This window comes from Procambarus clarkii, chromosome 29 (assembly GCF_040958095.1).
Source record: "Procambarus clarkii isolate CNS0578487 chromosome 29, FALCON_Pclarkii_2.0, whole genome shotgun sequence".
NCBI classification, from domain to species: Eukaryota; Metazoa; Arthropoda; class Malacostraca; order Decapoda; family Cambaridae; genus Procambarus; species Procambarus clarkii.
In genome coordinates, this window is record NC_091178.1 from 14245947 (window position 1) to 14259357 (window position 13411).

Genomic DNA, 13411 nt, shown 5'->3' on the forward strand with positions numbered 1-13411 from the left:
ACTTGGTGTGGTGGTACCAAGGGGTAGCAGTAGTCCTGGGGTGTGGTAGTGGCCCCGGGGTGTGGCAGAGGTGCAAGACAGTAGTGCTGAAGTTGTGGTGCGATACCAACCTTCCTGCAGAAGAAAGCGCAATGCCACGGGGGGCTCAGTCTCCCAGGAGGACGCAAAGTGTTTATGTGGGTGGTAGTGGGTGTCGACTCACATCACCTGACTTACTTTTGTTGACCTCGGAAGCCTCTGCCCCTCCTACGCCACGGGAGCGACACACCCACTCTATCGTTGTGCCACGTCCTCTTAGCTTAGCTGGTGATGCTCATGCTGCTGCCTACCTCTACTCCTGCCATGCCCCTTATGCCAGGTACTTAACTCTTGCCAAGTGCATCTTCTATGACTATTTGCTTCAGTGTTAGCATTCACTGCAGGATTTTACACGTTTTCTTCTGCTTCTCAACGATCAATTAATGTGTTTATTTGAGAGTAATTTATATTTCTGCAAAATGCATATTGTGCTGTCACACATCAGTATTTTACTGCTCATTGTGTAATAGTAGTTTTCTCTTGTTATTAGTGCTATAGCAAGTTACATTTATTTTCTTATACTTTATACAGTACTGAATTTGTTGCAGCAGGATATTCATGTTACCTTAATTTTCTTTTACAGTGATAGTTTTTGCATAAAGTTGCTGTTTCACTACTGTAATAACAGTAGTTGACTAATACTGTAGTGCAATTTTTGTTTTCCAACACAAGCTACAGTTTTGCCTATCCCCTTATCTTCGATGCTTTCATTGTAGTAATTAGTATATGCTTGTGTTTAGTCTAGAAGTATATGTATGTAAGTACTGTAGAAAATTCTGATATGTTATTGTTGTATTGTTAAATATTAACTTGTTTAAACTCTTTAGAGTAGACAATAGTGAGCATTAATAATTAAAGGGAATTATAGTGAATTATTAAAGCTGGTGGTGTAAGTATATTAGTAGTAGTAGTATTAGAAATATTAATGATTAATTTAGAGCAGTTAGTGTTCTTTTTTGATTACTATGTAACAACTTGTTTACATTTTTTGTTTTTACATCTTTAGTAAATTTTTGTAAGCATACAATATAGGTACAGTACTGTACATTACTTATATATTGAATAGAATATATAAAATTTGGGTTTGCATTGGTTAATATAGAAGAGCATTTGAGGGTGGCTTCACAGCTCTTGATAAGTCTTTAAAAACACTAAAAATATGTTTTGCACTATGAATGATATAAGCACACATGACTAGCATTAATTCAGTGGTGAATATATTACATATTACAATACTGTACTTGACTTCATCTAGCATATTCAGTTAAGTTTACTCTTTAATGCCATAAAATAAGTTTTCCAAGGTACCCTAATTTTTAGTTTCACAAGAAAACTATACAGTATTTTAGGTTTGTCATACCAACTATAAATGAATTAAAAATGCATGCCTATCAGCCCTTTTTTTTGAAAGGTATGCAAGATTGAACAAAAAATGTTGTATCTAATATTTCCCCATTTGCAAATGTGAATCAATTTATTTTATTTAGTTGCATTTTGTAATGATTTACAGTACATAAAATCATTAAATTGGCTAAGTTTAGATCAAATAGAACAGTGAATTTTAGTAAATTAGAGGAAGTAGTGAAATCTGCTGTGATATATACATACATATATATATACATACATACACATATACATATATACATACAGTGGAACCTCGAGTGATGAGCGGCTCCCATTACGAGCATTTCGAGTAACGAGCAAGCCACTCTCAGAAAATGTCTCGACTGACAAGCGTTCCTGCTGGTTCTTGGACACCTCTGACGAGAGTTTTGTTGTTGTTTCACAAGACGAGTTTTCCACATGACGAGCTCGGTGCCGGAACGGATTAAACTCGTTAATCGAGGCGCCACTGTATATACATATTAGTAATAACTTGTTTAGCCATTATTTTTACAAAATGGAAGTTTTGGATTATGAAGAATTTCCTTCATACACCTTCATTAACAGCATAATATATTCACTCTTAATAAATTAGCTCACATCAGGGAATTCAGTAAGTACCTTTTAAATTGTGTTAAACTTGATTTTAAAATGCTTGACTGGAACCAATGTTTTAGCACAACTTATATTAGGTGTTCGCAGTGATGGCATTACACACACATGCACACGTACACGCATGTATGAATTGTAAAATGATTGTGTGATTAAACTAATCCTTAATGTTCAAATTTGCTGTTATTTAAAATATTTAGCTTTCATTGTATTATTTAAATAGGAATTTAATGTGAATTATTTAATGATTGCTAAGCATGGTTTAAATTATGGTATTACTAGTTACAGTACAGTGGTACCTTGGTTTACGAATTTAATCCGTTCCCAGAGATGAACCCAACGTAACCCAAAAATTCACAACCTGAAACAAATTTTCCCATAAGAAATAATGTAAATTGAATTAATCCGTTCCACACGCCCAAAAATATTAACTTCAAAATAAATTTCATACATAATACACGCATATACTTTGTACTATAGTATACTGTATACAAGTTATAGCTTACCTTTATTGATGACTTATTGGCATATAGAAGACGGTGAGGAGGGGGAAGGAGGAGAGGTGTTAGTGTTAGGAAGGAAAGTCCCCCTTTCATTATAACATCAGGCAGTGATGACTTCTCTGGAGTACTCTCTCACCTACATTTTGCAGGCATACCACTAGGACCTGGTTGTGGGTTCACTGCTTGCTTGTCTTACCAAGAATCTGTCTAAAGGCATTTGTTTTTCCCTATGTTAACACTTGTCTGCAGTGAGACATCACTTTCATTCACTATGAATGATCTTGTTTTTCCTCTATCGTCATCCTCACATTTGTTTTCTTAGGTTGAACCTTACCACTGACTTGCTTGGGATCCATGGCATGATATATATTACTACTTTTGTTAAAAAAACAAAAAGCAGAAAACAATGAAAATCTTTACAAAGAATTCAAACACGATTGTCACCACGTGGGAGGCACCGTTTAACTGAGACACAGTCGACCGTGCCACCAGGAACCACTCGTTCGGTCGACCCATACGTGTATCAACAAACTCGTAACTCAAGGCAAAGCTTGTAAACCGATTGGAATTTTATGAAGAAATTGGGCTCATAACCCAAAAAATTTGTAACGAGGGGCATTCGTAAGCTGAGGTTTCACTGTACTGTACAGTATTTAGTATGTAGTATAAAAATAATTTGCTATTTGCCTGTTCTGGTAAAGGGTAATTCAGATGATTTGTGGGAGGGAGAGTTCTTAGTCTGTAAACAAAGTTTTTCCTGTAAACATTTTTGTTAGTAGTACTGCTTTGAAGAAGCACACAAAATGTAGTGTGTTTATGGCAACTGCTTGTTATTAATACCTTTATTTTAAGGTAATGTTTAATTAAGTTGCTTGTTTTTTGGTGTTAAATAATTAGATTATTTAAAAAACGTGCCAACAGTGTACTGTTACGTAGCTAAATTATTGCTTTGAAGATAGAATTTTTGTTTGAGGCCAAAATGTTATAAATTAATATGCAGATTATTTTAATTGATGCACTCTTTTTCTTTTTCGTTGTGCATGCAGCACAAGTATAATATGCTTTCTTTCTTCCATGTACATTTTTGTCTACTAATTCACTAAGTAAAATTACCTTGCAAGTGCATATCTAAAATTTGTGTGCGTTTGTGTAATATGATGGTGTTGTATGGTTCCGTATTTATGTAGTCTAGGCCATAAATATACAGTCGTCTCTTATTTTTTCTACCTTAAAATTCACTGAACCTCTAAATTTATGTACCAGAATATGGAAAATGTTTATAATATACAATGAGATATATATATTATTTAATAATTTGAGGATTAATAATATACTACAGTATATACAGGGGGGGGTGGGGGTTGAAATAGCCTAAGCTAATCTATCCCTTTGAGATGTATTTTCTTGTCTCAATAAACATACTGTACTTGAACAGTATATACAGTGTAACATCACTGAAACAGGATGCAGTAGTTGGGATTTCTTAAAGGTCATTTTAATTCATATTGTGTGTTTATGAACTTCAGTGATAAAATGCATTTCTAGGTTTGAAGTGAAAGCCATGAGCATGAATGATATTTTATTTGTATAATTGAGTCCATTAAAATGAGAATTTAATTTTTTCTATATAAACTAAAGTACTGTAAATGAAAACCTAAAATAAATGAAATCTGTATAATAAGAATTCTTTGTGTCAGGACAGGCAGCCAGTGTGAGTGTGTACAGTACAGTACACATGTACCTGTACAGTACAGGTTATGCTTGTATCAAGGTCATTCGGAAAGAAGTAGCTTTGAGAGACATTGACTCAGATACAGTTCCATATTTTGGCTAGTTGAGCATGTCTGTTCAGTTCGTCCCAGGGATCCAGTTTACTGTCATCTGTTTGAGTGAAGTTATACTGTATTTATTTAATCTCTATTTTTTGTATACATTATGTAACTTGTATACACTACTGAAATTACAAGGTTGCAAGACTTGTGTACAGTTGATATCAACATTTTAGTATTCTTTCCTGTTGCTTCTAGTTGCATCTTTCCTTAACATCCCTCACTCTTGTACCCTTTCATGTAGTCTCTCTTTCTTATCATCCTTTTTTCCTCCAATTTTCCACCCAGTTTTCTTCCATTTCATTATGTATATATTTTGTTTGATCTTTTTTCCTCTTGCCCTTCAATCTATTCCTTCCCTCCCTTCCTTATGCCTCTGTTTCTTGCCATCTACTTATCTCAGAATCAAAAGATCCATTATATAAATCTAGTATTTTAAGGCTTTCTAGATTTATTTTGAAATATAATATTTTCTACATTAAACCATTTCACTCTCACAGGTACTATGTAAGTACACCTTCACCGTGCTTGGGTGTAACCTGCAGAATGAAGGAGGCAGAGCGTTCCCCCTCTCCTGGAGTCGGCTCTGGCCGTGCTGGACCCAGAGGTTCGGTGGCATCACTAAGCTCACTGGGTGGCAGTGTGCACGATGAACTGTTTCGCTCTCCCAGACATGCTGAGGCAGCTCTGCGTCGCATGGAGGCATATTATGCCCGGGGCCAACTCTGTGACGTTACATTGGTGGCAGGTTAGTCTAATGTTATTGGGGTAAAAATTTAAATAAAAGTATGTATAACAAATCAAATTTAGGAAATTTAAGATTTTTTTAAAGTAAATGTTTATACCTGTATTTTACAAGAAAATAAAATATAATGATAATCTAGGGCATAGTAAAATGAACTGTTACTTTATACATGTGTAATGTGTATAAAGTATTTAGAAACATCTAAAGCACACATTAAGCTATTGATTGAACCAATGATTTAACTTGCAAGGATAGGTTCTGCACAGAACTGCTGTTTACCACCATGGTCAGGCTGCCTGGTTTATTACCTTGACAACCAATTTAATAACACCAGGAGACAGCTCTTGTTGGCACCACAGTTTGTCTGGTCAGGAAAAGCTCTACGGACACAACAATTTCCCTCTTGAAGACCTTTAGGGAGCTGTTAGTACTGTACAGTGTTTGAAAAGGAAATTAAAATGACTTCGGACCTCCTTTATCTCAGTGTGGCAAACAATATTTATAGCTAACGAATTTATTGCCTGACAAGAAAATTTTGTTATAGAAAGCTTAGCCCATAAAATGCTTTATGATTTGTCAGTCAACGTATTTATACTGTTTTTGTGTACTGATATAAGGAAATAATTGCCTATTTTCTATTTTTTTCTTCGATTTTAATTGCATAATACAATATATTCTTTACTTTTAATTAATTTGTAATGTGAGCTATATTAAATTGTAATCATAAGTTGTTTTGATCAGTATATTTTATATATTTATCTGTAGCAACTTGCACCACAAGTGCAAAGATTTCTAATTTAAATGTGCAATTTTGTTGACAGGAAATCGTCGCATTAGAGCTCATCGGTTGGTGCTGAGTGCGGCAAGTGACTACTTTGCTGCCATGTTTACATCCCCAGTGTTGGAGGCCACTCAGGAGGAAGTAGCTATGAGGGACATGGACTCTGATGCTCTTCTCACTCTGGTCAACTACTGCTATACAGGCAAGTATTCCTTGCTGGTTAATCATTTATGTAGAAGGCAGGATTTTCTGGCTCTGTAAATTTACCGATGCAGTATACGTCTGCGCTTTTTTCACTTGTTGTCAATTATTATGCTTATTAAATCATTCACTGTTACCCACACATAGGCTTTATTATTGTTCTATTTACTCAGTTGAATGTCTTGGATTTACTATATGTTAGTGGATGGAATGATTACAAAGGAAGGAAGGAGGGAATTAAGCAAATCTTATGCTGAATTTGTTCAAAAAGATAACCTATCACCAGTAGAGAGAAAATGACTAACAAAAATTGTAAGTTTTACAAGGTGCTGTAGGTAACTGAGGATATGGAGATGAGCAGATAATTTATAATTTATGCTGTTAGGATGTTTAGTTTAAATGAACTGATGTTGAATTAAATTAGTAGTATAGGATGCAAGGGATTATTGAAGAAAAACTCAAGAACTGTAGAGCAGATAGCAGAATTCAATTTTAACTTGATTATATGGATTGAATGTTTGACAGTTATGTGGCCTAGGAGTTTAAAATTGTAACAAAGAGGTTGCAACTAGCAACCTGCAAGTGATGGGGGAGGGGGGGAGAAGGAAAGGGAAGGGGAACTCGGGAGAGTAGCACAGTGGTACATGCCGTTAGCTCACAACTGAAGATCCCAGGTTCAATTACCATGGTAGGACAGTAGGGCAAGTTTCTTTTTTACTTAGTAGTAAATTAGGTACCCAGGAGTTAAGCACTTGTTGTGGTTTGCATCCTGGTAAATGTCGGTACTTGGCCTGGGGGTAGCACCTTGATGCAGCCCGTCCTCCTAAGGTTTCAAAACATGAGAAAACCATTAATATAAAGTGCCCTCTCCTAACTGAACAGACTAAGCCAGAGGACCCAAAACAGAAAACAGGAGTATGTCACTTTCGTGAGCCGCTTCCATTTTTGGCCTTGGTAACACATATGAGTGAAAAGCAACATTCTTTGTAAGAGGACAGGTTGCTTGATAAGCCTATGTATTGTATAGGTTTCCTGTTTTCAGGAATCTCTTCTCATACTTGTTTTCCCCAGAAAATTATCCACTGATGGCTTTACATTTGGGGTCCACAGTTATTTCACTTGTGTAGATAAGTTTCTAGGAAATATTTATATTGTAGAAGTTATGATATTTACATATGTGTAATGGTTCAGTAGCTCAAATGAAAAAAGGTGCCATTAGTTTTGTGAGATGCTTTTGGAGTGGAAAATAGTGAATGAACAATTGTTAATTTGAATATATTAATAAGTTTACCCCCCTCTTGTTTAACTCATGTCTTCCTCAAGCATATTCATTTCCTTCCCTGAAATGCGGGAACTGGATAAATTTGATGAGTTTTCTAATTTTTAGCTTCAGAATGAAGACATTAAAATGTTAATGCATTCTCAGGTACTCTGGAACTTCATGAAGATACAGTGGAAGTCGTGTTGTCCACTGCACATCATTTACTATTAACAGAAGTAGTAGATGTGTGCTGTGACTTTCTCACCAAACAGCTTCACCCAGCCAATTGCCTTGGTATTCAATTATTTGCAGACACCCAAGGATGCTCAGAACTCCACCGTGTGGCTTCAACGTACACAGCAGTGAGTTGCTAATACATAATGTGTTATGGTCCCATCAGTTTTATATTTATAACAAAGAGTGAAAGATGCTATAATGCACTAAAACAATACACAGAACAATTAATAAATTGAAGGATGGCATACCATTTTACCATATTTTATTTCAAATTACCTATTTACCATGATATTTTACCATGGTAATGGTAATTCATAATTTGTCTTTTTTATAATGCTTAAAACCAATTATTTTTGTTTAATTTGAAAAGAACAAATGAAATAGTTGAATTAAAAGAAATTTCATTGTTCACAATGTTAAGACCTCTGCCCATCATTTGAGAAACTGGAGTGACTTGTATTCAAAGGATCCAGGTTACATAGAGTAGCAACTATTGAGTAAATGTCACTTCTGTGAAACTTAATTTTATTAAGTTTAGAGATTTTGGGATCCTTGAATGTAGATTCATTATTATTTTCTGGGGTTATAAATTCATGTATTTTCCTCAAAATATATTCTGGGGGCATACTGTTAACAAAGCTGGGTGTGAACATGTTACTTAAGCACTTTGGACATTTGTTTAGATGTGCTGAGTATATACAGTATTGTGCTGTATTTCTACACCCTGTAGTCCTCTTAAACATACTGCACTTGTAATATTGTTGTAGTTGTGTGATTTCTTATTTTTCTTATAGGAACACTTCCAGGAAGTGATGCAACACCAGGAGTTTGTTCAGCTTCCCACAGAAGAAGCTGCACGTCTCCTGGCTTCCGACGATCTTAATGTTCCTTCTGAGGAGCTCATCTTTCAGGTTGGTGATAAAATTATATTGTTATTTTTAGTTTCCGATCGTCGTGCCAGGAAAGCTGTTCGGCTTGTTGAGGTTCCCTAGTCAGCAAGTGACTATTCCTAGGATGCGACCCACAATAGTTCACCAACTCCAAACGTCCTTATTTACTGTCAAGAAATTTAAGATGCTACATTTACATGCATTATAAAATTGTTCAGTGCCTTTGTTTATTACTATTTATTTTGAAGACAATTTTTTTATTTTGCGACTTGAAGCAGTTCCTTGATAACCAAAACTGTATTATTGTATACAAATTTTTCTCTGAAGGGTGCTAGATTTTAATTTTAAACAGTTATTATCCTCCTCTCCCTAATGTATTTGATTGCTTACTTAGTCATTTTATATAGTAGTGATCTTAGGTATATTTAAAATGTTTTAGGTTGGTTTTCCTATACAGTTAGATAAATATTTGATTTTACTGGATGATTTTTATTAGCATACCAAGCCATGCTATATGCTTAAACTTTTTTCAGTGGGAAGTTTATGGAAATGTTGCAAAACAATTTTCTAATTTAAAACCGTTTTAAACTTGAATATTGTTCACGGTATTTAATTTCAATACCAGGTTATATTTTCTATTTATTGTTTTAATAAAGTGAGCATTTGTGGGCTCAAGGCAATCATATAATAATCAGTTATAATTTTTTTTTCATTTGTATGCATAAGTGCCAATTGTTGTAAATAGAAGGCAGTTTAAACATTTTGAGGGCTTCCCCCTCATTCAACAACTAACTTTCTCGAGCTGTAACCCACAATCGTTGCATAACTTACGGGCACCTATTTGTTGCTAATTGTACAGAGGCATTAAGTATAATGAAGCATGCCCAAATGTCATGGGAATTGAGGTCAGGTCCAGGTGGTTCTGATCTGACTGAACTAATTGCCCTGCAGTTCAGGAATTATGGCTAATAATTAACCCAGTTTTGTGAGGTGAGATGGATGTCATAATGTCAGAATGATGTAGCCTTATCACACTTTTCATATGAATGAGCAATATTTTTCTTGATATATCTATCAATTATCTTTTGTTATATTTCATTATATTCCTGTGTATTGAAGATGGTTAAAATGATGGCTAGAGGAGGTGAGGAAGGTAAGAGAGGTGGCGAAAGGTAGGGAAGGATTCGATGAAGGGTAAGGGGAAATGGGGCTAAGGGTAGGAATGGGTCGGCTAAGTGTATGGGAAGCAATGATGAAGTAAGGTGGTGGTAATGTTGGTTCTAAAAGGGGTACCTGGCAGGGCCCGGGTACAGAAAAAGGCTGTGGTAATGAAGATGGTATGTAGTGAAAGTGGTTACAGTGATAATGGTTGTGTGTAGTTAAAATGAGGAAGATGGTGTGTAGTGAAGGTGTCCTCGGTCGGCCAGAATTGCCGGGTACCCCATCCAGTCCTAATATTTTGCATATAATTATGAGAGCTAAATATATTTTTCAGGCATTGGTGGTATGGTTAAAGCATGATCTTGAAACACGAACAAAGGATATGTCCCGCTTATTAGGTCTTGTGAAGCTTCCCCTACTCTCACCACAGGTAGGGTATTAAGTACAAAATGTACATTGGAGTTTACATTACTTTTATGATTGGCTAATATACCTAATAAGGTTTTTCCGTAGCAGGATTATAGGGAAATGTTGCCTCTTCAAATGCAGAGCTGTGGATGTGCACAAGGTAAAAAGTAAAGTCCTTTAAATGGAAGAATATATGAGATTATTTGGTTGATGTATGAATCGTGAATAATTATCATATTGAGAATATTTAAGTAGAGCATAGTTATCACAATTTTTTTGTCCATCAACATTTATTATTTTGCATGAAAGATGATACTCATGATAGAAAGCATTATTACTCTTTAGTCTACCATGGACTATTGTTGTCTTTATATTTACACTGTTGGTCATGTTCATTGATAAAATATTATTTCGGTGTGATTTTTTTTCATTTATTTTATTCACATTAAAATTGTAAATTAAATTTTTCTGTTATGTACCTTCATTTCATTAAGTACTGGCATGGACCAGCACAAATGAGGTTAGGTTTGGTCATATATCTACGTTAGTTTTAACTCAAATTTAACTCAAACAAATTAACTAAATGAAATGGACAGATTTATCATTTCATAAGAAAAAAATTTGGAAAAATATATAAATTCAAGAAAACTTGGCTTATTAGGCAAATTAGGCCTTACATAGTAGGCCGAGTACGATGTTCTGGCTACTAGGTACAACATATATATATATTATTTGAATGGGTATAGATTCATATCATATTTTTAGCTTGTTATATTTGCATTTGTTATTCAGTGTAATCGTGCATTTTACTTTGATCAACAAATAAGCTTTCATTTTACAGTTCTTGACGGATCACATAGAAACAAATTCACTCTTCAAGGAAGACCGAGAGTGCCAAGAGTTGATACTAGAAGCCCTCAAGTACCATTTACTACCAGAAAGACGTTCCACTCTCCAGTCTCCACGGACCAAGCCCAGAAAATCCACTGTAGGAGATCTTTTTGTTGTTGGAGGCATGGACTCCAATAAGGGTGGGTGGAGAGGAAGTAAGATTAAAACGTTGCCCCCTTTTTTTTTTTCCTTGAAACCTTGTAAATTGAGAAGCATTCTTTGGATCTAGATTTTTGTTACTAATTGTTCTTAGGGTATTGTTTAAACAATAACATTATATCATGTATTAACTTTGGAATTTTAAATTCGATCTAAATACCGTTTATTAAACTTTTAATGGAAATATTTTAGGCAAAATCAAGCTCTGTAAAGTACTATATTTTGTTAATGTATGTTTTTTATGTAAATTAAATTTTCTTGAGTTTTTATTGTTAAATATATTTACTGAACAGTATTCTTGTACATTAATTTTACTTTTGTTCATAAAGTTGAGAGATTGCGAGAATGTTCCAAACAGTCAATTCCCTTTACACAAACTAGTTCATAATATTGACACATTTAAAAATGTATATATATTTGTTAATTATGTGCAACATTTATCCTTTAATAGCTGGTATTAAATTTGTTCTGTTTTCTTTGTGCTATGCATGTCTGTTTCCAGTACACCATTTATATTATTCCTAATGTGCATTATGATGAGTGGTGTAATTACCTAAGTGTAGTTACAGGATGAGAGCAATGCTCGTGGTGTCCCATCTTTCCAGCACTCTTTGTTGTACGGGTATATCGTGAATGCTGCAAAGTGCAAACACATTTTTCCCTACAATACAGTAATGGAAAAGTTTAAATTTGGAAGAAAATTGTTAAAGGAGGTTGATGGAAGGGTTAAACTATTTCAAATTATCCTCTTAGACCAGGTCTCCAATTTCTGGTGCGAATCTTGTGGTGAATTTCATTATCCCATTTGTGCTTGCTTCTACCACAAAATACAGAAGGACGTCTACTCTGAAATCTATTTTCCTTTCTGAGGCATCGCATTATCTATCAATCTGTAATGTTCTTTTGTTCTTCCTTCTTCATTATCCTAACTTTGTGAGAGATCACTAAAGATATCTACCTCCATAGTAAATATACCTGGTACATTTATAACTGTGAAAAGCAGTTGCATTCGCCACCTCAGGAAATACGAGTTTTTCTTACATTTGTCTGTTTCATTTGCATTTGCCCAGCCAACCGCTTTTGAACTGTAGACTAGCAGTCTCACTTCTTGCGGTCAGCGTTCAATCCCTGACTGTGATTATACTTGTTGCTAGATTTGGTTCTTTTTGCTCATTTCTAATATATCTTGTGCTTCTTGTCGCATGTACATATTTATATATACTTGATTTTACTAGTGTATATGCACATAATTTGTGCTCTTTCCATTTCACGTTTGTTTACATGTAGTGAGGTACTGTGTAGTCATGTTGTCCAATGTTAACACAGGCTCGACTGGAATTGAAAAGTACAACTTGAGAACAAACAGCTGGACTACTGTGGGAACAATGACTGGGCGACGATTACAGTTTGGCGTTGCAGTTTTGGATGGCAAGCTGCATGTGGTTGGTGGAAGAGATGGTCTCAAGACACTAAATATTGCTGAAGCATATGATCCAAGCACTAGCACATGGTCTCAACTTCCTCCAATGTCAACTCACAGACATGGCTTAGGTAAAGTCTCGTGAGACATACTTTAATGTGTGTGTGTGCATGCATTGGGTTCCTGCTTCAATGGGACTTTATCTAATGCAGGATCCGATGAGATTGGATCCTGCAACAGAAGTATTTTTGATCCATTTAGTGTTGGAATGGATAGATATGGCAGTTAGACAGTCAAGAAATTTTGCTGTACCAGATTTTTACTGTCAAGAACTAAAAATGCTACATTAAATATATAAAAATTTGTATTTATCCATTAGATTTTATCAGATTAGATATGAATGTGTTATGTATTGTTTGACTAGTACAAAAATGCATTAAATATAGCAAACAATAGCAAAAATTATATCCCATGGAGTGAATGCATGGAAGTACTGTGGTTTAGAACCAGTCATTTCATTACAGCATAAATTGACTGTATTGTGCAGTATATAGATACATAGTAGTAATTCCTTATTATTTAGGATGCATAGCTATAAAAGTCTGTACATATATTTACAGTATATATGTGATATCTCATATTTTTGTCTAGATAGATAAGCACACTGTTATACTATATCTATATTGTAGGTGTTGGCGTTTTGGAGGGTCCCCTATATGCTGTCGGTGGTCATGATGGTTGGAGTTACCTTAACACTGTGGAGAGATGGGATCCACAAGCACGGCAGTGGAGCTATGTTGCACCAATGTCTTCTTCAAGGTCAACAGTGGGTGTAGCAGTTCTCAATGGGAG

At 35.0% G+C, this 13411-nt stretch overlaps 1 protein-coding gene across 3 annotated transcripts in view; it reads left to right on the forward strand.

The window, feature by feature from the left end:
* Window positions 1–13411, forward strand: part of LOC123748053 (kelch-like protein 5) — a 45143-nt gene that overhangs the window by 19428 nt on the left and 12304 nt on the right. Inside the window, exons 2-10 of one of the 3 annotated variants that reach the window (XM_069333517.1) lie at window positions 1–358; window positions 4906–5153; window positions 5972–6133; window positions 7559–7755; window positions 8425–8541; window positions 10016–10111; window positions 10931–11135; window positions 12466–12690; window positions 13249–13411. The exon at window positions 1–358 is cut by the window's left edge and continues 364 nt beyond it. In XM_069333517.1, coding sequence (XP_069189618.1) covers window positions 132–358; window positions 4906–5153; window positions 5972–6133; window positions 7559–7755; window positions 8425–8541; window positions 10016–10111; window positions 10931–11135; window positions 12466–12690; window positions 13249–13411 — 1640 coding nt within the window. In that variant the 5' untranslated portion in view covers window positions 1–131. The remainder of the gene's footprint in view (window positions 359–4905; window positions 5154–5971; window positions 6134–7558; window positions 7756–8424; window positions 8542–10015; window positions 10112–10930; window positions 11136–12465; window positions 12691–13248) is intronic. The other 2 variants (XM_069333518.1, XM_045730253.2) reach the window with 2 other exon arrangements.